This window comes from Pleurodeles waltl, chromosome 3_1 (genome assembly GCF_031143425.1).
Source record: "Pleurodeles waltl isolate 20211129_DDA chromosome 3_1, aPleWal1.hap1.20221129, whole genome shotgun sequence".
NCBI classification, from domain to species: Eukaryota; Metazoa; Chordata; class Amphibia; order Caudata; family Salamandridae; genus Pleurodeles; species Pleurodeles waltl.
This window is the reverse complement of record NC_090440.1, coordinates 764,764,830-764,792,143: the sequence shown is the minus strand read 5'-3', so window position 1 is coordinate 764,792,143 and position 27,314 is coordinate 764,764,830. Positions and strand designations below refer to the sequence as shown.

Below are 27,314 nucleotides of genomic sequence, written 5' to 3'. Positions count from 1 at the left end.
CACAATACTTTTCAGATTAAAGATAAAGATACTGTTTTGAGCGTTGCGAACAAGGAAGGAGGGACATTTTTATCGTACATCATTGAGCTGTGCAGAAAACAAACAGCCAAATACAGAATATGCATGATAGCCAATCCAAATTGATACATCTGATTCAATGACCATCCCATTAAGCAAAGTCACTTTCAAACAAATCAGTTGCCAACACCTTTGAAAAAAATTCACAGACATTCACCTAAAAGGAGAAATTAGCTAAGTAACAGCAAACCGCAAACAGGTACATGTGAAATTCAAATAGTGAGGAAAACACAAATTAGGAGTAAAAGGAGAAAAAATAACTTTAAGGGACAGTACAAGAGAATGTTTACTGTGGAAATGCGGTATTAAAAGGTTTATGCGAGAATAAAAACAGAGCTACAAGAATAGCCTATATGTAGTGACAGAACAATTTTACGAACCTGCCCAACATGGTGTTTGGCTGTGCAGTAAAAATAGACGGGTCTACAACAAATCTGGTGTTGTCCACTATCAGTGTCACACGTTCTGAAGTTCTTATATTCCGAGCTCCATCTTTTGGATTTTCATACACAAACACCATCTCGCCAGGAGCCTTGCACAACCCATCTGAACTTGACTGAATACTGTTTCTGCTACTGGGTGTAAAACTACTACTGGAGCCATTCGGGGATGTTTTTTGCGGACGAGGGCTGCTTGGGCGAGATGAACTGTGCTCTTTCTCTCGATCTACAATAAAGAATTTACAAAGAATTTACATCAATAAAGATTTATTTATTTTTATAATACATAAAATGTGTTTAACTGCAGCTTACTCAGTCTTCAATTGCCAGGTTACAGTGGCCAAACGGATGCTGTGTTCCAAAAAGGATAATATGAATGAGAACGGCCACTTTTGGGGCTGTTAATACCATGCCTTTACAGAATATACACCAATGTATTAGCTTCAAATATTAAGACATTTCAAACCTAGACTTGATTAAATTAACAGACACATATAGAAAGTGTACTATCAATACTGGTTATATACAAGGGTAAATATTTATGTACATATGAATAGGTCTTGGATGTACATATTTTATGTCTGTAGTCTCCAATGCATTAAAGTGAATAATGTAAAAATATCCTTCCTTGTTTTATAATTTAGACAGCTATTTGGCATATTATATAAGGACACTTAAAGGTTCAGACAGTGTTTGTCTTTGAGACAAGCTCAGCTCAGAGGAAATGTCCTGGTACAGCCTTTTTCTTTGGAAGGAAGACTCTCAAAGTGAATTGATGTTTTTCACGTGGCAGACGAAGGTAGTTATGGGAGAGGATTGGGCCGGATTCCCAGGTGAATTGTTGCACTTTGTGGTTGACTTATTTGATTAACTACATTAGCATACTTTAACTAATCCTGGTGTGTGATGCCTTAGCTAGATAAGGGCGTTTCTACAATTACCTTGGGCAAGAACCAAACCAAAGAAGCATTCACTGCTCCTTAGAGCACAAAACAACCCAATGTAACGGGAAAAGACACAATGACAGTTATCAGTATATTCCTAAACCAAGTGCCATTTCTCTTAATAATGGAGAACCTGCTCCCTAAAACATCTAATGAAAGCCCACAAGAAAGGGGGCTGGTATGAAGGGTGAATAATCCACCCCCTAAAAAACAAAGATAGAAGAAAAAACAAAAAACACAAAAAAACAAAGTTTGACCCTTTGTGAAAAGGATTCAGAATAACTACTTTTGTCTGAACAATAATTTCATCAACAAAAATGTGGGGTTACTACATAAAATGAAAGTCCAGGAAAAAAAAGTTATGGGTGAAAGTGTAGCTGCCCTTTGCTCCAATAGAATTTCTTCCCTGGAAGACCCTGTAGGTAGTCCGAGGATCTAGAGAACTATAATGAGCAAAACATGTTCAGAGAAATCTATGATGGGTGCCACGATGGAGATCGGAGGCTGGCTACGTATGTATGGAAAAACTTCAAGGAAACATATTCTGAAGATAGCAAAAGGGCATCCATGGAAGGCATATTACAAATACCTTAAGCATCTAATTATCTCTGGAACATGCGTCCAATGCCCACAGAAAATGGGGGAAGGGCATCACAGGTATTCTTGATGGGAATTTCAAACACTTGGACAAGTCTACTAGGTCAGGCTTGGGGAAGCAAGTGACCAGGAATGTTCTGGAGATTAAGCGGTCTCAGCAACTGGGAACCAACCAATAACGTGAAAGAATAAAAAGGTATTCCACCCAGGTAACATATAGTGGTACAAGTAGATTGATGTGAAGAATAATGATGTTCTGTGGATTAAGGCAATAGGGACTATGTTTTGTAAATAGTGCACCACCCTGTTCAGCGCACCTTAAAAGGGGGTGGCAGTTGTAGACCTGGTCAGTGTGCCTTATTAGAGATGATGTGCTGCCCCCACAGCAGAATCAAACACATGCCTGCCCTTAGGGGCAGGACATCAGTCAATAGTGGACTGGCTGTTTCTGTAGGCAGTAATAGCCTACATGTATAATACAGCACAGAGGCAAAATGTTTATTCATCTGCATGGAGCCACACACCTCATGGCAAATGAGGGAATGCACACTCTAAGGAACATACAGAATATACATGTGCACTAGTGCCATCTGTATACCAGAAGGAGCATCACAAGCGTGTGTCTAAAGCCCCTTCTGAAATATATAAAAACCTTAGGTGCAGAAAGCAGGGGCACTTGCTTGTTGCACTCCTGAGGCACTTTGTGTAATGCAGCTCCAGGAGTGACCAATTCAATCACTTACTTTGAACTCATGCAGGAATGAGCTAGACTGCTATCTGAAATGGAGAATGAAGATTTCCAAAGTCACCTTGAATCATTAAGGTCACTTGTGTAAAGGAAACAGAGTTCATGCAAGCCAAAAGGAGGCAAGGGTACGCCACGTGCTAGATTAGAGCTAGCACTTTGGTCTGCAAGCAGGTCTCTCTGGTGCCGATTTGAACATATTTTGAGGCCTACAATAGACTGTAGAAGGTAGAGGGGCCAGTTACGCACTAGCACTAACAACAAGGAAGGAAGATCTATTCTTTCCACCAGATCCACAGTCTGGGACATTTAAGTGCACACTTTCTCTTGGATTCCCCTGCAGAATAAGTTTTAGACCATTTACTCAGGTTTTCTTTATTGGCTATAACATAATAACTATTGTGCTGGCCTTTGCTTAAAGAATTAGAAGTGCTGAAAGAGAAGAAGGTGACCAGGACTCAATCATTCGTTAGGGGAATTATGGCACTTCCTGTACATTTTCATGCAATAAGAATTAAGTGGAGCAATAATAGACTAAACTTGTGGTCCCACTGTTCTTTTCCTTATTCATAGACCCCATTAGTGAAAATCAAGTAACCACAAAGACCCTACGTTTCAAATAATGTGACATTTTGTTTTAGTTACAGACCAGGTGTCCCAATCTTTCTCAAGGTTGAGAAGACTTAACCCAACAAACAAGCCACAGAGCCCTCAATATTGGAATCAGTGTATACAAGAACCATCTTATGCCAGCCTTGAAAACGAGTGATTGAGACAGTGGCAAAAGTAAAGTAGTAGTATAAACAATTTACAACGTGAAAAAAATAAGCTTTCCTGGTGTAGCCAGATTCAACTCTCCAAATGAAAGTTAGAGGGTTTTAGAACTTCTAGTTTGGGGCAACAGGTTGGCTGGCCCCACACAACAGGTAAAAACTGCCTAACAGCAACGGTTATTTTCCTGTCTTCCTGCCACTTGAAGGTTCTTGGACTGGGTGACTTACTACCAAGGATAAAAGCTGGCCAATATGAAAACTTTTATGCTACAGAATGTTCAGTGTAATATCCAGGGTGAGGCGGTGTAAATCCCCACAGCGAGACTGAGTTCCAGCAGAAACCTTAGTAAAAACGAATCATTAGTGCAGCAGACTTTCATTCTGTCAGGCGATCTAAGTACTGTTCTCAGGTTTGTTCCTTGAGTCAAGGAATTAATAATCAAATCACTTTACAAAAAAGCTTGAAAGTCGAACTCAACACAAAATTCTACCCAGTATTACTTTTGAATACAATAGAAAAATATTTGGTAACTTCATTTTAGAAAGCCTGCTCTCAGCCAGATGTCCAGTGCAATTCCAGAAGGAAAACAACTCTGATAAGCCGATTCATCTATTTGTTATGATTATGGAGTACTAATACATGAAATAACACATTTCTGGGTGTAAAATGTGCGTTCACTGAGTTGGACAGGTGTAAGTCAAATTGAAGAACATAGGGAGTGCCAATAGAGGTAACAGATGTCACATCATTTTCTGTTCAATTATGGCATACCACCAAACTGATTATATATATATATATTTTTTTTTTTTTTTTTTTCACAGAAAAAAAACGAATGTTACAGGGACCTTCTAGTTAGGCTCATATTTTAAAAACATACAAAACCACAGAAATTCACCTGTTAAAGTTATCTCAAGTAACAGCTCGTGCCCTAAGGTAACTAACTTGTGCCCTCGCCATGCACCGTTAATTACTGCACAAATTACAGAACTCATGCCATCTTTGAAAACATCATTGTATTATGTCACTAACATCTGCAGTGAAATTATTGATCAGATAACTATGCATGGCTGGGCGCAAGTTATAGTTACCTTAGGGCACAAGTTATAGTTATATAAGATAACTAACTATAAACAGGTGAATTTCTATGGTTTGGTACGTTTAAAATGTGAGCTTAACTATGAACGTCCCTGTAACCTTTTTTTTTTCTCTTCACTGAATTTCTATGCTTTGTAAAAAAAAAAAAAAAAAAAAAAAAAAAAAAAAAAAATCTATTTCCTAACTATAACGCCCCTATAACCTATGGGTTTTTTCAGTGAATTTCTATTTATTTTTTTCAATTATAGTAATTTCCATTACTATACGTTAATCCAACCATCGCAGGCCATGCGCAGCGGCACTTGGCCACAGAGGCCAATCCTCCTATACGCACTCAACCTTGCCCGGCAGGGGTTGCGCGCAAGGCGTGACCCTCCACCCTTCCCCGCCACCTCACCACCGAACCCTACCCTGCACTTTGGCAGTGCACGGTGGGAGTTGGCCACAGCCTGTCTTCCTGGGTGTGAGTAGGTGTAAGAGTGTATTTGAGGGATGAAAGTGGCTGTGAATGTGTTTGGGTGTGAGTGTGTGCATCAGTGTCTTAATAGGACTGTCAATGTCTGCGCAGGTCTGTGAGTGGGTGCATGAGCGTGTCCGTGGGTCTGAGTGGTTGTATGAGAGTGATTGGCTCTGTGAGCAGGAGAAAGATTGAAAGAGAGAGACAGTTTAAGGCGCTGAAGGATGATATACTTAGAATGACATTTCTAGACAAATAGTAAAAAAAAAACACAAAAATGTATTTATCAATTAAAAAGAGTTGCACCACATTTCAGTATGAGCCTTAAACTTTTGAAGTTTAAAAGAAATTAAAGGAGGGCGATGATCATGGACAAGCCTGTAGTAGAACCCTTAACATTCAGAGTGAGGGACTGAGACCTTAACAATTAGATTTTTGGGACCACAGGGGGAGCCTCAAGGCCTCCCCTGCGGTCCCATCCGGCTCCCGCCTCCTGCGGGGGTCAGCACTGCTCCAGCAAACAGGGAGCTGCTTTTATTAGCAGCTCCCTGCTTGCTAGATTAATGTTTTCAACTGTCTTTCCTGTACGCATATCTGCGTGCAGTGATGACGGATGAAAACTCCACTTTCTGGCAGTGGGACCTGTTTGACAGATCCAATTGTCAGAAGGCAGACTTTGCCTGCTCTGGCTTGATACTTTTTTTTTTTTTTTTTACTTTTTTGCGGGACTCAGCTGAAGCAGAGTTCCAGGATGGCTCACAAGATAGCTAACAATTCCTGGTTTGAAATGTTGGCAGCCAATCAGAGCTGTACATTTGCCGTGCACAAGCTCTTAATCTTCGTAAAGTGGTCATGAGCTCAGTTATACAAATTTGTTTTCCCTTCAATATCTCCTGAACTACTGGATGGGTTTACACTAAATTAGCAAAAGGGTAATCTGTGTACCGAAACCTACCTTTCCACTGAATGTGGTGGAACTCCATCCAGTGGGTCGGGCTGCGGTCATGTCTAAAGATCCTAGGGGAACTAGCATGGGAAACTCAACTTTTTTTTTCTTCTTTTTTTTACCCCCGCCCCTCCTTTTTTTGGAGGCCAATCTAAGGTCGCTGTATTTTGATGCACCTTGGTTAGAATGGATACTGCTGCAACTACTTTTCCCTCCATATGAAGATACTGCTCTTTGTCTATGCAACATTTTGTAAAGAACATAGCATTCAGATTGATGTCCTAAACACAGAACACCTGCTGTTGGAGGGGCCCAATCCATCAAATTACCAGGGGGAAAAATAACTCGAGAGCGCCTTCAATTATCTGGGACATTTACTAGCTTACTCACCTCTTGGAGATCGTGTAAACAAAAGCACAGAATGTATCCCCTTTACCATGTGGTTTAAGGTAATTTAATTTAAAAAAAAATTGTATTATGTAAACTAATTTTGACAAAGAAATTGTTATGCATTATCCACAGTGCAGAGACATGTGGGGGATGGAAGACAGGTTTCACATTTCTCTGCCGCAATCAGCCCCAAACTTTGCTATATAATATGAGCTTTTTTGTGTTTTTTTTCTTTTTTTGGGGGGGGGGGGGGGGGGGGAATTAGAGGGATAGGCAAAACTAGATTCTTTCTTCTACTGGGCCTATTATGTATTGACCAACATATGGCCTTTTTAAGGTGTCACTATAGACAGCCTTAGCAGTCTGGCCCATGGCACCATAATTCAGTGTACATATAATAATATAAGACATGGAAATTATAAAAAGGGCTTTGTGATTTCGTCACCAGCAATTGGCTCTTAGACAGCATTTCACACATATTTTTGGCCACTGCAGTTCGAAGGATTGACGATAAAAAGTAGTCTTACGTTGTATTTTCATTTGCACGATGAGGTTCTGTAAGGTTAAACCGGTGTTATATAAATCGCTAGCTTATGTTATGATAATTTTAATATCTGTTTCTTTTGTCTATGACAGCTTCGCATCTTTTTTTTCAGTCATTTGTTGAGACACGATTGCATGGACCTATAATATTGCGACTGAGGGAGGTTTTTTGTTAATTAGGTTTTAAGATGCACCGTGAGATGGTGTTTTTTTGGCCATCAAGTTTGTTACAAGCAAAAGCTGGGCAGATGCTGTCAGTCCAGCATGTGCTTCATATGCAACTGGGGTTTCACAGACTGAAGCACTCTACATTAGATGCATTTCAATCTTAACAATGCATCGTATTATCATAGTGGGTCTGTCTGGACAAAGACTGGCTGCACAGAGATAATGTGTTTAAGTGTGGCTGCAGAAATAATCACAGGCTTGAACAAACTACTGTTAGGGATGAAGAGCTATGAAGTATTTATTTATGGGCGCAACTTGCTTACTATTGGCAGAGGTTAAAAGAACCTGCCTCAGTAATGTAAACTGCAGCACCCTTTAATCAGCATGGATTACACGTTTAAATTCACGTCATGATATTAACAACAATTAGTGTTTTCTGGCTGTGAGGCTACTTTAATCTGCAAAGAGTACAAAACCTTCAACCTTTGAGAACATGTTCACCAATTGCTCCTTCAAGGTCTGCACTCCTCACCATTTTCATTCACTCAATTGCACAATTTTTTCCTTTTACGGAATTCCCCAGTTTCTTTTCCACAGTCTTAAGTTGCCACCACCTCAGATATCATCACTCCAAAGAAAGCATGTAGTGCATTGGTTCCCAACCTGTGGTCCGGGGACCCCTGGGGGTCTGCGATGCCTCCTCTGGGGGTCAGCGACTGCATACAAAATTTAGTAGTATTAATAGATTATGTCCCCAGCTTTCAGTAATTACTCAGTGGGGGTTCCCGGATTCCAGTAATGATAAAGCGGGGGTCCACAGAAGTCAAAAGGTTGGGAACCACTGATCTAGTGCATTCAAAAGGTCTGCTTATCTACTGTTGACCGAGCGGAATCCAGAGGACCCAAACTTAATCCCGATTTCCTTCGGTTTTGGGCACTTTTTTGTTTTTTAACTCCTTTTTTTTATCCCCTGCCATATTGGTCCAACAAGACCACTGGCCCTCCTCAATGTAACAACCACAGGTCACAATAGCATGCAGGGTTCTCACCTCTGCTGCAGGAGAAGTGTACCCAAAATTAGTGTCAAAGGCTGCAAGCAGGGTAGAGACCCCAGCAGGTCGTAAATGGCACCCTTAGAAACTGTAGAATGTCCAAGACTGCTGTCTAGCAACTCAAGCTGAAAGGAGTTACACCCTTCTACGTCGTCCTCTGCCCCCGTGCTTACTTCCAGGGTGCAACAATTTAGGTTCCTCCACCAAAACAGCAGACGTAATTCTGGGGACCTGGACCACAGCCCCCTTCCCCCACCGCCTCTCAGTTTATAGTTTATGCCACCAGTGCTTGCCCAATCCACTCATGCAGTCAGCAGCAATGTAGGAGAGCGCCAGCACTGAAAGATAGCATATGTTACACCATGCTGTTCACAGGTTGGGCTGGCCCGCACCACCTCAGGTGATCTGTCATTCCCCCCTTCTCCTGGTATGCATGCCAGGGCATGTACTTCATCAGTGCAATAATCAGCCCACAAGCAGCGCCTCTTCAGCTCCTCAGGTTGTACAGCACCAGGAGGAATCACTGATCCAATCGAGAGCCCAACTGATCCATGCCATGTTAGTCCCCAGACTGCTCCTTCAATTGAGGCGCAATAATGATGTTTGAGATTACACTCTCTCGCCATGTGCTGAAAATTATAGCTTCAAGGGGAAGGAGTGATGGACTTAACTGATGGTAAACATGCTTTGAGCCTCTTTAAATTAAAGCTGTGCATAAACTAAAGCTGGATAGAACACACAAACATGTATACATATACACACACAACTTTAATACAAAAATCAATACTTAGTGCTTTTCCTCTAAAACACAGTTTTAAAACCAAATATAAATGAATTCAAGAGAAAAATATCTAACTAATCAGTCAGTATAAATCATTTCAGCTTGTAATTCACAGTGAACGTATACAAGTATTCTCTAGTGAGCTCTCTGGCAGTGTCTTTGTTCCCCTTTCTGGAATCCAACTATACTATTAAAATCAATAACATTAATAGTCTAAGAGTATTTATTGTGAAGTGTTATGAAATGCATAATGCTCCACACGTACCCAACAAAATGAACAGACCTAGCTACAAAAGGAATTCTGTTGTCTAGCAAAGGTGATTACAAAGTAGCGGAATATTAAATACTCTGCAACCATGGAGCTTGCAGCCTTATTTACAACTATTCTCACTTCCATACAGACATATTCTATTGAGACTGCCACATTTGCCAACATTCCTGTCTGGCACGACAGACCACCATATAGTCTTTAACTAAGCTTCAACAAGTGTCTACAAAATGATTGTATCAGTTAATACTTGCACTTTTGCAGGTTGCTAGTCTATCCTGCACTCCCTATTTTACAGTGCCTGTCCATCATGAGGAAACCAGTCCTGCAAGACCGTGTCTGCTGGCAGACTTCGAATACTATCAACCATGTCAGCATTCATAACCATCTTCCAAGGTTTAAGAAGTATTTCTGGTTCTATGCCGGGCCAACTAGGAAATTCCTTGTGCCTGCCCCCAACAGACACTGCAGACATCCGCTTCTTAGTGTGTCCGCTTTCCATCACTGAATACACAGCACGAGAAGAGGAGATGACCCACTCAAGCTCTGTGGATTTTATAGCTTCTTTAATATATGTTGTGAAACAGGGCAACAAAAAAAAAAAACAAAAAACAAAAAAAAAAAACACACAAAACACACCTCAGGAGCTTTTACCGACTTATCCCTGTCGGCCCTTGTCCCCCTTCCACCCTCACTCAACCCCCCTCCTTTGTTATACTAGCTATGGTTGGAAGTTCCTCTGACTGTTATTGTTGACTATCTCAACTTCCCATGGCTGTTTCCACAGGAGCCATGCCTCAAATGGGACTGCTATCTGCCGTAAGAAACTCTGCTCGCCTTCTTGATTTAAGGGACAGGGCACTGTGGCTTTTATTTCTTTTTAGGTGTCATTTGTTATTGGTGGCATTTGTTTTCTTTTCCTTTTTTTTCTCATTGGTTAACACTGTATTTTCTTTGCAAATATAAATAAAGGTTGAAGAAAGAAAAAAAAAAAAAGTCAGGCGCTTGGGACGATGTCTGCCATCAGCACGACCAGCACCAGAAACGGCCAAAAATGGAAATCTAGTCACTGCTACACCACTGTTCTTACTAAACAGCATGATGGCTTTAGGAGCCATTAGCCAGGCCGTGTAAGGTGGAGAGGCGGGGTAAGCCAATACCTTCAACAAAGTATGCATTTCCTTCCAGCCCTGATTTAACTGCAAGCAGTCAGATGCTCCCTCAACAACTGACAATTACAGACATCATCAAAACAGCAAAGTCCAACCACACATTACTCGGGGAAATTATCTATGTTGATAGATAATACTGGTCTTTCAATGGGTAGCCAATATGTTCACTGACAGTCCAAAACAATGGAAAACTTAAAAGGGGAGTTTCAAGCAAATGGTGATGATTAAGAGTTTTAATGACCCAGAACAATTTCTCAGTCATGTTGATTTGCTGAAGAGGTCACAGACAGTGTACAGTCCTTCACTAGGTTCACTGAGGAGAAAAAGGATGCCGAAAATACAATTCCACCTGGACACAGATACGGAAAAGGTAGATGGAAGGCTTCATAAGTCTCTTAAGTGGGACCACTTAGCCACACAATTTACTCCACTTTTCGCTTAAAAACAGCTCAACCAGGTGAACCAAGATGCACATTCTACCTGTGAGGCACAGAGTGGGAATATCGCTACAGTAAATCTATTAGCCAATTAGGTCAATTTATTCAGATGGACAAAGAGAAAGCCTGTCAGGCCGGCCACAAAAAAAAAAAATTAAAAAAAAATAAATAAATGCAGGACTAAGAAGAAAAACTGAAATCTGTATGACGCGGACTCGAAGAGGTTGATGATCACACTACGTAAACAGGGGGGAAAAGGAGGGCTCACAGCCCCCCCTCCAACATTTGAAATTTGCCCCAGGGAGGTGGCAGTCCTCAAGGCTGCAGGGGGCCATGTACACCCCTCCATCCCCCTTAATGTGACATGAATTGCTCTGGAGAGGTGGAGGGACCTGGAGGCAGGGAGCCTATAGTTAAGACGTACTTTCCAGAAGAAAAAAAAAGCTTTATTTGACTCTCCTATATTTTTGGTGCTATTTGACAAATCTTTACCAAATTAAATAAAAAAAACAAAGTATTAACTTGGGCCTTGTGCATGGAAAGATTTGGAGTGACCAGTCAAGCAGGGGCTGGAAGATTTTTTTTTTTTTTTTTAAAGTGTTTTTCCCATGTTAATTCCCATACTGAACTGCTGGACGGAATTAAACCAAATTTGGCAGAAAGGTAACTTTTGATGCACAGATCATTTTTGTTATTTGGTGTAAATCTGTTGAGTAGTTTGAGATATTAAAGGAAATCCAATTTTGTATATCTAGAAGCACCAAAAAAAAAAAAAAAAAGTTAAAGTAAAAGAAGGAGTAAAAGGAGGTAGGGTACAGTTACCTTAATAACCCCTCCTCCCCCGCACTATGCCCAGTACTAGGTTGGAGGTAGATAAAATCAGGCTAATCAGATGAAGTCCACTAACAGATTATCACGGCACAAACCAGGATAAGTCGTTTAGGTTGAGGAGTTTCTTTTTTGTTGAAAAAAAATAGATTGAAAAAAAAAAAAAAAAAAAAAAAAAAAAAAAAAAAAAAAAGGTGTTCTCAAATTAAAAACAATGTTAGATGTGAAAATTATAAAAAAATGAATACTAGAACTGATTTGTCGATGATGCAAGTGAGACTGCACAAATTTGGTGGCCAAGAAAATGAAGTTACTGAAGCCTCGTCTGTGCTCTGCACTGTAGGTCTCCTCTTTGAACCTTCTAAAGAACTCACATTTCCACCAAACTTAAATCGTGTAATAAAACTGCATAGCATCCCTTGGTCAATTCATAGTTCAAAAGTGATATTGTAGCGTGACGAATACCTTTAGCAAAATGTGTCTTGGAGGCACAGAATTTGGAGCACTAGGCTTTAGTAGAATTATCCATGGTTTAAAAAAAAAAAAAAATGTGTGAAACTGGATTGTTACTAAGAGGGAGCTAAATGTTGTAGTGCTCAATTTACATGCTCATCCAACAGACCAATCACTAAGGACTTTATGCTTTGAAAAAGCAAACATAGGTTTAAACAACACCACTAGCAAAACAAGAAGCCAAATCAAGGATTTCTCTACAGCACAGTATATGGTCAATTCTAACTTCTTGAGTGCCCTGCCTGCATTTGTCACTGTGGAACATTATCACGTGCTTCACTTAAAGTTATAAAATCTAAATGTTGGAATATTCAGTTAATATGAACAATCAATCTCTATGCATACTTTCTGACAACAACACATAGGAGGGAAATGGAGTGCGCTCACAGGAGCAGCGCAAGGAAAACTATTTTGCCATTAAATGTACCAAAGGAGAGGAGAGAAATACTAACTTGAAAGTTCGAGCATACCACTTTGAAGCTGTCGTGTTGGCGAAGTAACATTGCGGATGCATGGAGTGAGTTGGCTTTCTGCTCTTTCATGGGACGAATCACGAGACCGGTCGCTGGATCGTCTTCTGTCTCTTGATCGCTCATGACCGCCGCAGGCACCATGCACATTCATTTTGTTGTGGCCAGTTCCGTTCTTAGCGCCACAGGGTGAGGAACTGAAAAATAAAATGTGGCATTACTTGATTATAGAGTATAAAGCGGAGTACTTGAAACTACATGGTTGGAAAAAAAAAAAAAAGACCATGGCAGTGATCAAGAGTCACAAATTGTGCGGTCTCCAGAGCCTACACTGTGGCCCAAAACTTACTAGTTGTGAGATTTCCCCATAACACATGTGGGAATGGAGGATCATGCACAAGTAGCACATGTGACTCCCCCCATTTACTGATGCGCGTTAGTGTGCCACATGCCTGTTGATTTCCACCAGATTCTACTTGCCACAATTCAGCCAGGTAAAAACTGATGTTGTGCACCACTGGAGTCCGAGCTGAAATATCAAGTCAGAACAAACAAGAATTTGCACCGGACTTTGTATTTCCACATGTCTAGGGATGCAGATGTAATAGTGCAATAGAACTAAAACTCGGAGTGCACATACAATTCCAAAGGGAGATTCGTCTTTAAGACCGTAAAGAGATGGATCACATATCTCCTTAAGTGCTTTCTAAATTATCAAGCCTAAGTGTCAGATGCAGAACAGGTTGGGTTGGAGGGAGCAGCAGGTACTAGTGAGTGTGTGCAAGGTAAAAGATTTGGTAACTGGGAAGGGATTCTTCCCAGTTACCAAATGTGGAAAGATTTACAAAATTCTAAAGAATCTGAGAAGGGACAAGAAACTGTGTGGGGGCCAAAGAGTTTTATGAAACAGAATGCTGGACTTCGATTGCAAAATGATGTGTAGTGGAGATTAGTTCAAGAGGGGAAGGGGATTGTAGAAGGTCCAGAGTCAGTAGTGGACACCGGAAGGAGCATATAAAATTACTACATGTACGTGGTAATTCCATAGTGAGCTCATCTAAAAGGTAAGGAGGTAGGTTTCTGTCATAGAATGACAGACTATGCTGCAGGATACAACTGTCAAATGGAAGCTGTTTGGTGTCCCCTTAGTTAAAGCTTGATGAGTAATTTCAGAGAGGAGGAAAAAGGGTGTGAGACAAATGAGAAAGAGGCATCACGTTTCATGGTTATTTATAGGAAGAACATAAATGGATAAATTGAACACTGAAGAAATGGACAAAAACAGCTCGAGTCGAGCGCTGCCTCAGCAGAAGTGTTTTGAACTTTTGCAGTGTTCCAATGAGGACAAAAGCTATCCTAAAGACAAAGTCGATTTAACATCACCTGTGACTATGAAATCAACGAATAAGGAAGGCATTTTCTACCAACTATAGAAGGCTAAGATACTTTGCATGCGTCATCTGTGAAATTGCTTTAAGATTTTCCAGGACTATGCAACCCTCCTCAAATCTGAAGAACAAAAGCTAGACTTCTGTCCAGGCCACGAAACAAAAACGAGAAAGATATTTGGTAGCTCAAGATGTGCAAAGGCAGCACTGGTTTTCTATTCATTCATTCATAGTTGAGAGCTGTTGGAAATGGCACTTTCTGCAGGGTAATGCCCAGACTTTTTGCTTTCCTCTTTTTCTGACCTTATTTGTGCTGGATTTAGGACTGTGGGCACTTTACTACTAATATCCAGTGCTAAAGTGCTTGTGCGCTCTCCTTAAAACATGGAAATATTGGTTCATAACCAATTGGCACATTTAATGTACTTAAGTCTCTAGTAAAGTGCACTACATGTGCTCAGGGCCTGTAAAATAAATGCTACTAGTGGGCCTGCAGCACTGCTTATGCGATGTACATAAGCAGTCCCTTAACAACGTCCCGGGCCTGCTATTGCAAGTAGTGTGTGCAGTTTCACTGCCACTTTGACTTACCATTTAAAACTACTTGCCAAGCTTTAAACGCCCTTTTTATTGCATATAAAAGTCACCCCTAAGGTAGGCCTGAGGCAGCCCATAGGGCAAGGTGGTATGTAAGTAAAAAGGTGAACATGTAACTTTATGTTTTACATGTCCTGGTTGTGACAAAGAGCCTAGTTGTTTTTCCACTGCTGTGATGGCTGCTCCTCTCATAGGTTAGCATTAAAAATTCCCATATGTACTTTTAAGTGGTAATTTCTGATCCAGAAGGAGTGACATTGGCAATGTTTGGTAGGTTTGGAATGGTAGTGAGAAATCCTGCTTACTGGTAAAGCTGGATTTAACATTACTATTTTAGAAATGCCGCTTTCAGAAGGCATTTTACTGCTTTTAATGCTCCCTGTGCCTTGCAGCCCGTCTCCCATCCACATCTAGTCTGTGCTGGGTGACAGCTCCTCTTGTGAATTCCATTCAGATAGCCATAGACACAGGACACTCAGCTGCATCTGCATACTGATGGGTCTTTGCTGCACCTGGCCCTTTTTGCAGGGTCATCCCTAGTCATTTTGCCTCCTTCCGCCACATTTTTCTAGCCAGTTTTTGTTGGCTTTAAGACTCTGGGCAGTTTTCCCCTGCTAAAAGTGCAAAAGTGCATCTGCCCTCTGTGTAAATTGTATTGTTGATTTGGCTTATCCATGATTGGCATGTTTGATTTACTAGTAAGTCCCTAGCAAAGTGCACTAGAGGTGCCCAGGCCCATAAATCAAATGCTACTAGTGGGCCTTCAGCACTGGTCGTGCAACCCACATTAGTAGCCCTGTAAACATAGCTCAGACCTGCCACTGCAGTGTCTGTGCAGTTTTAAACTGCCAATTCGACTTGGCAAGTGTACCCAATTCCCAGGCCTAAACCTTCCCTTTTACTACATGTCCGGCACCCCTAAGGTAGGCTCTAGGTAGCCCCAGGGGCAGGAGGCAGTGTATGTTTAAGGTAGGACATATAAAACACATTAGTATATGCCCTAACAGTGAAATACTGCCAAATTCGGTTTTCACTGTGCAAAGCCTCTCTCCTAGGTTAACATGGGGTCTGCCTTTAAATATCCTTAAAGCACAGATAAAAATATGCAGTTTAGGGTCTCCAAACTCACAATTTAAAAATACATTTTCTAGTGAAGTTTGTTTTTATATTGTGTGCTTGAAAATGCCACTTTTAGAATGTAGGCATTTTCTCCCATTAACCATTCTGTCACTCTGCATGTTTGTGGATTATATGTCTGGGTCAGTTTGACAGTTGGGCTGTTTTGCACCTCTCTACACAGTGGCACAAAATAAGGCAGAGGTGTAGCCTACATATCCTAATGAGCCATCTGAGATAGAGGGGAGGGAGGAGTGGTTGTTCACACCTGAAAGGACTGTGCCTGCCCTCACACAATGCAGTCTCCGACCTCCTGGTGTGCATCTGGGGCCCGGCCTGGACAAGGAAGGATCTTGCAAACACTTGAGACTTTGCTTTGAGGTTTGCTAACTTCAAAAGGCAGAACAGGGTATAAGAAGAAGACCCAAAACCCCAGACTTTTAGAATCTTTCTGGAATCAAGAGAAACCTCTGCCAAGAAGAAGAGCTGGAGGAGGAGTACTGTCCCATAGCTATGCTGCTTTGCTGGTCTGGCCTGCAGTTGCTGCTTCTGCCTGAAAAGAGTGCAAAGGATGAACTTTGCTGTGTGTCCTGCTTAAGAAAGTTCTCCAAGGGTTTGGAGTAGAGCTTGCCTCCTGTTGGAAGTCTCAGGGACACCAAAGAGTTCAGTTTCCTTGACGTGCAGCACTGGGAACTGTGTGCTTTATGCTGTTCAAGAGGAGAAGCCACTGATGCCACCAACGACGCCGTTGGCCTGCACGTGACCTGCCGATGCCGCATGGAGTCAGAGTTGCATTGCCCCGCGACCCTGGTCTTAGCGACGCAGTCAGACAACTTCACCGAGCTGCTGCTCGCACCGCGACCTGTGGGCCCGCACTCCGGCATCGCCTGCTCACACTGCAGCCTGGGCCTCCCCGACTACACCGCTCCTGCTGACACCAGCGCCGCTGCCTGCACCGTGGCCTGTGGACACCCCTCGTGAGGAACACAAAGCACAGCCCTGTACCGCACCGCAGCCCCGGTCCACCGACGCCAGTACCATCGACTCCAGTGTCGTCACCAGGCATCTCTGCCTGCACCGTGGCCTGCAGACACTGTTTGTGAGGGTCACGAAGCACTGCCCTGCACCGCTGGCTTGGGCCTACTGACAACAGCGCTTCCGCAATAACAACGCCACTGCCTGCACAGTGACCTGCGGACATTGCGCGGCCACACTGGGACACAGTCACCAAGCCAGTGCCTACACCGTGACCTGTAGGAACCGCACATCGCATTTTCCCACTTTGCACCGCAGCCCCGACACCATTCATGCCAGCGCTCCTGACTTAATCAGCCCCGAGTTCAATCTGCAACACGTGTGACTTCAAGGACCCAACGACTCTTGCACAGACTCTGGAACCGACGCCGCTCTCCAGAGCTCACCGCAAGAATCATGACGCCCTACAAATCCAAGGTACTGTTTGCTGGTCTTCCCGACACGGTAGCTGGCCCACGGCCGGCCTGAACTGTTGGTTTTGTTGATCACTACGCCGTGATAGCCCCAGGTGGAGCTATTGACTTCAAGGAACTGTATTTTTGAGTAAATCTTGCATAATTCATATTTTGTCTTGTTTTAAATAGATGAATATTGGCTATTTTTCTAAAACTGGTGGTGTCCTTTTGTAGAGTTTTCACTGCGTTACTTTGCGTTATGTGCAAATGGTTTACACATTGCTTCTGAGATAAGCCGGACTGCTCGAGCCAAGCTACCAGGGGGGGGGAGCATGGGTTATCTGAGCGGGTATCTCCCTTAACCCGACTAGAATATGGGTCCCTACTTGGACACTGTGCAAATAGAAGTGGGGTCTCTTGTTGGCAGTCTAACAGTCTTCCTAGGTACGCTAGTTTCCTGACCCCACACAAAGGACTGGTAACCACCCCACAGATCTCCTGGCAGACAGGACTGCACTGAAAGGGAACTGGTGCACTTCAAAAGTACTCTTTGAAGTCTTCCCCCACTTCAAAAGCACATTTTGGTATAAGTACTGGGTCTGTGGCCTCCTAAAATCTGACATTTCTGGACCTACATCTGGACTCTGTCAGAAGGACAGTGGTGCTGTTGGAAAAGACTCAACTGGACTGGTTTTCTGCAAATACTGCTTTCTTGCTTGTTGCCCTGCTGCTCCCCGGCTCTGCTGGAAAGACTCTGCTTTCCACCCACAATTGATCAACAAGGGCTTGTTAGCTTGCCTTCTGTTCCATTGTCTCAGGAACATCATAGACTTGAACCATCTGCACCTGGACTCTACAAGCTGGGGGTCTGCCCTGCCTTGGAAGTGGGCCTAAGGTGCTCTACCTTCTGTGGTGTTCATCAGAACAGCTGTGAAGCCTCGCAGCAGTCAGCCTCACCGTACCCAATGCGGGCAGCGCAAAGCCTTGCCATGCAGCTGTCAGCCAATTGGAATCGACGCACAGCAATACCAAGCCCTGCAAAGCCTTGGAACGGATGAAATGCATTGTAAAGGAACGCCACGCATATCACACACCAGGATTTAAGGTACTGTGTTCAGCAGGCCCAAGTGGGTCCCTTCAGCCGGCCTGCGCTCCCTCACAGTCGACCTGAACTTGTGACTTTGCCCTGGTCCAGTGCACCAGATAACCACAGTTGGCGCTTTGTGCTTTTGCCCTATTTTCATCTAAATCTGTAAAATTGCATATCTCACGACCTACGCATTGAATTTTTGCCATTTTGGTCTTCTATTTATAAAATCATAATATATTTTTCCAACCTGATGTGGAGTATCTGTGGTGTTTTCACTGTGTTACTGTATACGTTAATGCATAAATACTTTACACATTACCTTCTAAGTTAAGCCTGCCTGCTCTGTGCCAAGCTAACGGAGGGTGAGCACAGGATAATTTAGGAAGTGTTCTGACATACTGTGACTAGGATTGTTGTCCCTACTTAAGACAGGGTGCATACCTCTGCCAGCTAGAGACACAATTTTTAACAGGGGTGTAACGAACTGGATGTTGTCTTATTTTGATATGTCTCACCCCCCACCTCACCCCCACCCCCAAAAAAAGGAATCTTTCAATACGTTTCATTATGCCCCTCTGCTCTGCACATGGCATCCCATCACCAAATTCATGTGTTCTGTATGGTCTGAATGACTGAGGTTCTGGCAAATGCCAACCAATGTGGGGTATTGTGAAGTATCTAAAAATTAATGGCAGCACATGACACGCATGTCTGAGAAGAGGGAAGGTAAAGGGCTACACCAGTCTTAGGACCATCAGAGACCTCCCAAAGCCAAATAATGTGGTGGTGTTGTCTTGGCACATAAACTAAACACCACACATCAGCAGAGATTTGCAGACCTCCAGAAAGGCACTTCAGCAATGTTAATAGTAAAATATTAATCAGTCCTCTGACTACTTAACACATGGTTAAGTTGCAAGTATAAAATTCAAAAGGACAAATTCTTGATTCAATACAGAAACGCCACTTACCACTCAAGCAGATAGGGAGCAACTGAATAAGAGAACATTCTAGTACAGCGAAACTTAACCTATAGTCAGGGGACCCCTGGGAGTGTGGGGAAGGGGGGGGGGGAATATGCTCAGTGGGTCCACGACTGCTCAGAAAATCAAATAATGCTAGCAGATTAATAAGTGTATATAAAAAAGCAAAATGTACAAATTACCATTTTTAATAGTTCTGTAAATGTGAAGGAGTTTGAAAATTAAGTTATCTTCCTTAAGATTGCTCTCTTGCGCTGCCCCCACGAGTCAAACAAAATATAGGATAGATAAGTGGCCTCAATTAAATTTAGAAAAGCTCTAACCTTCCTAATAAATTAGAATTTGGGGTTTTTTTAGGGTTATTTCTGCTGAAATATTTCAGCATTTATATTTTTAGGAATACTTGTTTCTGTATTTTTTATGGTTCAAATAATCGAAAATTCTTAGGCAGGGGTCCTCTGCTTCCAGTAATGACTCAGTGCGGGGGTCAGATTCCAGCAGTGAGTAAATGGTGGTCCATACAGGTCAAAAAGGTTAAAACACACAACACTGATCTAGCACTTACAAATACATATACGCTATTAGGGATAATACCCAACATTGTTAAACTAGATTAGTAAACACACACAGACAATCTTCAAAAAAAGTTCCCAAAACGGGGGGCCTCAAATTCCTGACACTGTTACAATGTCGTTTAAAGAGGTGGGATCCATATACACACACCAAGGTAACACACTCATACACATTAGAGACTGTAACTACGTGCACATCATTGCTTCAAATCATTCAACTTCACAAGAAATAACAGACAACAAGGGATGAAGCAAATTACAAAAGAAATGCAGACCGAAACTTCACTCTAAGACGTACTACAAATATAAGCTATGTCTGCTAAAACAAAGTACGTCCGCAATGTATTTCTCAAGGCAACTTTAGGATTTTCTTTTTTGGTTTTCTTAGCGTTCATTGCAAAACTGAATTGCTTGCAGGTGCTCCCGAGAGGAAAAGGTGGAGGGAGGCTTTGTTGTGGCTATGATGCCTACTTGTCTAGGCACAGAGTATTTGCGTAATTAAAAAATATATACATTGTTACAGTAACTGCAAGCACCACCCCACATATAACCACGAGTGAATAGGCCTATGCCTCCTTCAAGCACCACATGGAACATTTGTCAACCATGAGCACTCCATGCTTATTAGCATACAAGTACTATAAGTTTAACCATGGCAGCCATTCACCCCAAAACATTCCAAGACAGTTTTGGATGTAATACTGCATGCACCAACGAAACGCATCCAGACACATGCATTTACCACCAACAGAATTCCAGGTTTCCCAACAAGCTGAATTCATCCCTAACAGCCAACATACTGTTGTAGCTTCAACAGGTAAAGCACTGAAAAGCTAATCAAACAAGAAAACTAAAGAAATCTTTAATTGGTGCTAAATAACTGAGAGGATCCGTTATCCAAAGAGTCTACACTTCCGTAACAGATTACAATAGGCTTGACACTGTACTTGACCCCTAAAAAGTCAGTTTTTTCATTTTCACAAGACCATGACATTGTTTTTACACTCATGCAGGTTACTAGTCAATCTGAATTTGATTGGCCCTATTACTTAACTATGTAGCACAACAGGTTTACCTTAAACTGCACTGTCTGCCTATACATATCAAATGAGAACTTGTCACAAATGACACGTGTAACACTATCGCAGTAAAGCAGCAGGGACCACGGTGGATTAGCAACTCATGGCTTGGACTATTGTAAGAAAAGGTCTTTGACCAGACTGTTGTACAATACATTTCTGTAGATGGAATTTAGACGCATTTAGTAGGGTAAAATTCCTTCGTACGGTTGAAATATACAGAGCTTTACCAATACCAATTTTGAAAACAATTGTGGTGTTTTGAAAAATAAGCTATAAACGAATAATATATAAACAAAGTACAAGTATAAACAAAGTGTACGAGTCAGTGCAGTTTATACGACCTCCAAAACGTAATGCTTAATTTGTAAAAGTTTTGATCAGAAGCCCGCGGCTACTACTACCAAAGGTCTGGATTCTAAATACCAAAGCCCGTCTAGTTTTGACTCCACCCCATCTTTTATCCACCACAACACATTTCCAGACTCCTTTATCTCATTCGTCCAGGTTCGTTTCATCCCTTCTTCCAGCCTCTCGCTTTTCCCCCCCCCATCTTTCTCCTTTCCCGTTTTGGGGTTTTTCAATCTGTTGCACTGGATCAGAGTATGATGAAGGAACCACCGGCACAAGTTAAGCACTGGTATCGTTTACTGATGTAAAGTAACTGTAGAATGATTAAAGTATCGGGTCAAATAACAAATTAACCACACAAAAAAAAAAACAAAAAAAAAAAAAAAAGACTTCGAATCGATGTCTTTACCTATCGCACGGCATGGAAAACACCAAAGCATGGAAAAAACCAAAGCATGGAAAAAACCAAAGCATGGAAAAAACCAAAGCATGGAAAAAACCAAAGCACGGCCAATATCAGCACTACTAGATTACAATGTACTACAAATAGACTTTAAAAAACAACCAAGTAAAATATTTAATTGTGCAGAACCAGAATTCAATAAGGATGTGTTCCGTTCGAAAATCGTTGCATTGACACCAAGTTAAAGATAAACCGCTAACACTAAACAGTTAAACAAAAATAAAATTCACCGCATTTTTGAAAATTAAAGAATGAGAAATGGTACGGCATAGTTGCCAGGAGCGGCTTATTTAACAAGAAATGGAAAAGTGGCCGTCCAAGACTTGCAATCCCGCTACTGGCCCTTTTGTGCTGCTCACAGAGGTCTATGAATTATTAACGAGTACGCACCTTTCCCCTGCACATGACAGGGCACAAAGGCATGAAAACAGCCTGGGAATAGGAGTACAAAGGAAATGCGCTCCGACATATAATGCAGCTTTGGAAACCAGCTCGGCATCCCTGGGCATCACTTGTGAAGTTGCGCGTGCTTGCCATCTCCGTCAGCATCCTAGTATTTCGCTGCATTAGCACGCCTCATTCACTCGCTTCTTTGTTTCCTCCGTGAAGTGTAGTAACGGTGCTCCCTCCATTAAGGTCACTTAATGAGCGAGAGACGTAGCCTTACAGATAGTCATTCAAATCGCCTGCTCCCAATTACCGACTCAGATGTGCGTAGTGCGAGGCTAACGTCTCTGCCATATGCATTTATGCTTGCTACTTGCCCATCTGAAAGCTATCATTGGCTACTTCAAATGACAGGGAAAAGGGTGTGGGGGAGGAGTGCAGAACGCTTTCTGAATCACTGCCAAAGCGCTCCTGTGACGCGGTTTCCAATCCCACAATCTTGTTAGGCTTCGGAAGGCTACGATAAAGAGCACAGAAGGATGGACAAGCTGCAAACTGTACACATACAGCGTGCAGCAGTAAACCACGCTTGAAATATGCCAAATCACCTAGGTTGGCCCCTGCTGCACTGGCGCACTCTTGAATGACATAAGTTGCAGTCTCTCGAAGCTTGACTGAGACGATTTTTTTTTTTAATTAACATTAACACGGCGATTATTAACCAATTTCTTAAAAGTAAATATTAACAAGGTAACTTATCAAAAATGTTATTTGAAATAATGCTTCTGTTGGAGTTGAAAAATTCATATAACGATCCTTCACGAAAAAAGCCAAAAGGCACTAATATGAAAATTTTTTACCAATCATAATATGAAATACAGTGGTAGTGAGGTGAAAGGAGGGGAAAGTTGAGCTTCATGCAATGTATCAAGTCTTCAGAGCCACCAATACAGAAGAAAGCGTGCTGACAAACAAACAAGTTTCCGCTACACAGAATGCTGCCCAGTGAAGGTGTTTGATGCTTTCCACTCAATGTATTCTTACAGAATAGAAGAATGAAGGACAGAAGATCGAATAAATGTAGACACAGTAAACACACAATGTAACGAATCTACTTCCATGACAAAAGACAAGATGGTTGCACAGAGAGAATTTCGAAGTACACAAAGAGCAGAGAACCGCTTATCACCCACACGTAACCCGATTTCGAGATGGCTTCATCAATAGGTGTCTAGGTCTCAAAATAAAGCTGGTAAAGCTTCTGGATAAATTACGGGAAGTATCTAACCCCAAAATGTCTTCCCGTTGTAGTGTGCCTCTCAATGCTACTGCTTCGTACCAAAATAGTTCTTCCAGCTCATCCTCCATGTCCCTATCCTGGATTTTAACACCCATGCAAGGCCCTTTCTCTCTATTATGGCCCTTCTCAGGCTTTTGGGCTGCTCTCTTGGGTGTCTTAACTGTTCATTACTCTGGCAGTGTATAAAACGTTTCATTTTCTAATACAATTAACCACGTTTTAGATAATTTTAGTGATTCTCTTACTACAGATTTATAAATAAAAAAAATCCACGGTAGACTTTTCAGGAATTCCTCAAACTCACCCATTTATACTCTTAGAACGTAATAAGCTCAGCTCATTCCGTGGATATTCATTACATTTTTTGTTTGGTTGTGTGCAAGCTACCTTGTCCAGAACGGGCTTGATGCGGACAATTACATTCTGTGGAGGGATGGAGAAGTCATCTTCAGTCTTCAATAAAGTCAGCCAAATCATCTCCCCCAGCTCCGAACCATTAACAACAGCTTGTTCGAGAGCGCCACCTTCCCGGCGAACTGGAAACACACATAAGTCAACGCCCTGCTCAAAAAACCCAAAGCAGACCCCGAAGACCTCAAGAATTACTGGCCCATCTCCCTACTCCCCTACACAGTGAAGGTCATCAAGAAGATAGTCAACAGCCAACTTTCATGCTTCTTGGAGGACAACAGCGGGCTCGACATCTCGCAATCCGGCTTCCGCATGAACCACAGCTCCCAGACAGCTCTCACAGCCGCTACCGATGACATCAGGATCATGGTCGACAAAGGCGAAACCGTGGCTCTCATCCTCCTTGACCTCTCGGCAGCCTTCGACACAGTGTGTAATTTCACACGTCACACACGCCTCCACAACGCTGGAATCCGCCACAAGGCCCTGGACTGGATCACATCCTTCCTCTCCGGCAGAACTCCAGGAGTCCGTCTCCCTCCGTTCCTGTCGAAAGCCACCAAGACCATCTGCAGAGTACCCAAAGGTTCCTTTCTCAGCCCCACACATTTCAACGTCTACATGGCGCAGCTCTCCAACATTGTCCAATCCCACGGCCACAACATAGTCTCCTAAGGGACGACACACAACTGATCCTCTCACTCACGAAGGACCCCACCACCGCCAAGACCAACCTGCACAACTGACTTCACACCATCGCCAACTGGATGGAGGTAAGCCGCCTCCAAATGAACTCTGATAAGACCGAGGTAGTCATCCTCGGCTCCAACATATCAGCATGGGTTAACTCCTGGTGGCCTGCCACTCCAACTCCAACCACCCGTGCAACCTCTGCTTCATACTGGACTCATCGCTCACTATGACCCAGCAAGTCAACGCCATCTGATCCTCATGTTTCAACACCCTCCACATTCGTCGCAAGACCTTCAGATGAATCCCCATTGGAACCAGAAAAACGGTCACCCACGCCCTCGTTAGCAGTAAACTGGACTACGGAAACGCACTCTACGCGGGAACAAAGGCTAAGCTCCAGAGGAAACTTCAGCGCATTTAGAACACCTCAGCACGCCTCATCCTTAACCTCCCTCGCCATGAACACATCTCAGCCAACCTCACAGACCTTCACTGGCTCCCAGTCAACAAGAGGATCATCTTCAAACTCCTGATCCACGCTCACAAGGCTCTCCACGACGCCGGCCCCACCTACCTCAATGAGCATCTCAACTTCCACACCCCTACCCACCAGCTCCGCTAACCTCGCCCTCCCCACCGTCCCCTGCATCCACCGTACCACTAACGGCGGCAGATCCTTCTCCCACCTCGCCGCCAAAACCTGAAACTCCCTCCCAGTCAACCCAAGTCTGACCCATGACCTCCTGACCTTCAGGAAGCGTCTCAAGACCTGGCTGTTTGAGCAGTAGCACCCCCCCAATCACCCAGCCACTTGAGACCCTAGTGGGTGAGTAACGCACTTTACAAGTGTTTGATGGATTTTAAGGTTGGGTCACACCTCCTGATCAGCAAGGAACATGCTTGCCAGCTAGTGCTATATGCCTTGAGGCACCATTTTCAGAACAGAATAAGTCTACCTCAGAGGGTGTGGCCAAGCAAAATGGCCAATTAGATACGCCTTACAGAGCTCCCACCTTCAAAATCTAAGTCCCCTGACTCCATACCACACTGTACACCCACTCAGCAACACACATTGCTGGGGGACGGAGCTGAACCTCCACCCCCACCCACTGGGAGCTACTAAGCCTGAGAAATTAAGGGCCATAGACTAGGCCGCACCAGGCCTCATAATCCTAGGCGTAGGAGCTGTTGTGACCCCTGGATGAGAAAAGGATACTGCATGGCACAAGTGGAGGTCCCGCCAATTCCAGAGATACTCCCTGCCTTACAAAGCTGGGGCTGCCTGGAGGGGCCAGGACAGCATGATTGACTCTCCAGAGGCGAGGTGTGGGGCCTGATGGGGACGCCAACAAACCGATCTAGACTGGAGCGATGGCCTGCATCGCTCCAGGAAGCGGATAGGAATCTCCAGTGTGGACTCCAAGATGACGGGGCAGCAGTGCTGTTCCTTATGCAGCAAATAGGGCACAGCAGGAGTGTGAGTAAGGCTTGACCTCAATCACGGACTGGTACATGCATACCAGACATGCGGCTGCATCGGACCGGCACAGAGAACCCATGTGCCTCCAGTGGCGCCCACCCAAGAGAGGCTCCTGTGGCTGGGGGTCAGGCAAGGGTCAGATGTTCCCATGAAGTGAGGCCGTAGATTGGGAGAGATCGCCTTCCCCCATCCGGAGACAGAGCAATTTTGAGGAAGCTGGTTGTGAGGTGGAAGGCGGTGTTGAGGCTGGAGCAGCACATGCGCTGAGGAGACTGACGCTTTGGCCTGCAGCACTTTTCTTGGAGGACTGGATTACTATTGCACTCCTCCTTAAGAGAATAGGTTTTTCACGATCAAGAGGGCCCTCAGGACTCTGGCCCCTCTGCCGAAACCTGGGGTTCCACCAAGGGCCATAATAACCTGTCTGTCCAACTTTTGTGACAGAGATGCCATTCTTCAATGTACTTGGACACGGAGTCCACTGGTGTTTGAAGGAAATCCCTTCTCCATACTCCGACTACATACAGAGTGCAGGAACAACAGAAAGCTCTCATAGCAGTCAAGAAACGTACAATAGACAAATATGAAATACAGACTGATGTTCCCTATGAAAATTCATGTCCTGCACAAAGGAAAGGTGTTCTTTTTCAGTTTGGGGGAAAGCCAGTGACTAGCTGGACTCACTGGCTCAAACAAGCCTGTTTCCAGAGATGGAAAGGGCAGTGAAGGAGCCTAGAGGATGACAGCAGGAGGGGGGTTGGGGGGGGGGGGGGGGGGAAGTAGTCTGCCCAGATGGTATTCTTCAAGCCACTGATTTAGCGCCGGACCGGAAAGGCATGTTCCAGAAACCTCAGAGTGACCATGGTGCAGCCAGTGATAGTTCAGACCATGTGGGATCCCTGCACTGTGTCTGATAGATATCCAGACATAGATATCCATCGGGGCAGAGTGTAACTGAAAAACTAATTGCTGATTGGGGAGAATCAAACCTGATGTGAGGTATGAAAAGGGGGGTGGCATTTCCAGACATGTCAAGTTTACTTTTATTGGCTCCAAAATTGCTGGCACACTAAACCTCACCTGACCAGGTGCTAAGCAATAAGATGCAATGGTTAAGCCTTCTTGACATATGGAGGGATAGGCACCTAAGAGAGAAAGTAGTCTCCCGTTACACACCAGCAGCGGTGACTTATAGTAGGCTAGACTATTGTTTAGTTTCTAGTGATATGGCCCATGGGGTGGCAGAAATTTCTTACTTGGCCTGCTATGTGTCGAA

The 27,314-nt window shown here is 43.3% G+C and overlaps 1 protein-coding gene across 2 annotated transcripts in view; it reads right to left on the bottom strand.

The window, feature by feature from the left end:
* BTBD10 (BTB domain containing 10) overlaps positions 1 to 27,314 on the bottom strand; it is a 138,196-nt gene that overhangs the window by 86,525 nt on the left and 24,357 nt on the right. The window contains exons 2-3 of one of the 2 annotated variants that reach the window (XM_069223567.1): positions 12,681 to 12,895; positions 459 to 744 (exon numbers count right to left, since the gene is read on the bottom strand). In XM_069223567.1, coding sequence (XP_069079668.1) covers positions 459 to 744; positions 12,681 to 12,852 — 458 coding nt within the window. In that variant the 5' untranslated portion in view covers positions 12,853 to 12,895. The remainder of the gene's footprint in view (positions 1 to 458; positions 745 to 12,680; positions 12,896 to 27,314) is intronic. The other variant, XM_069223568.1, reaches the window with a different exon arrangement.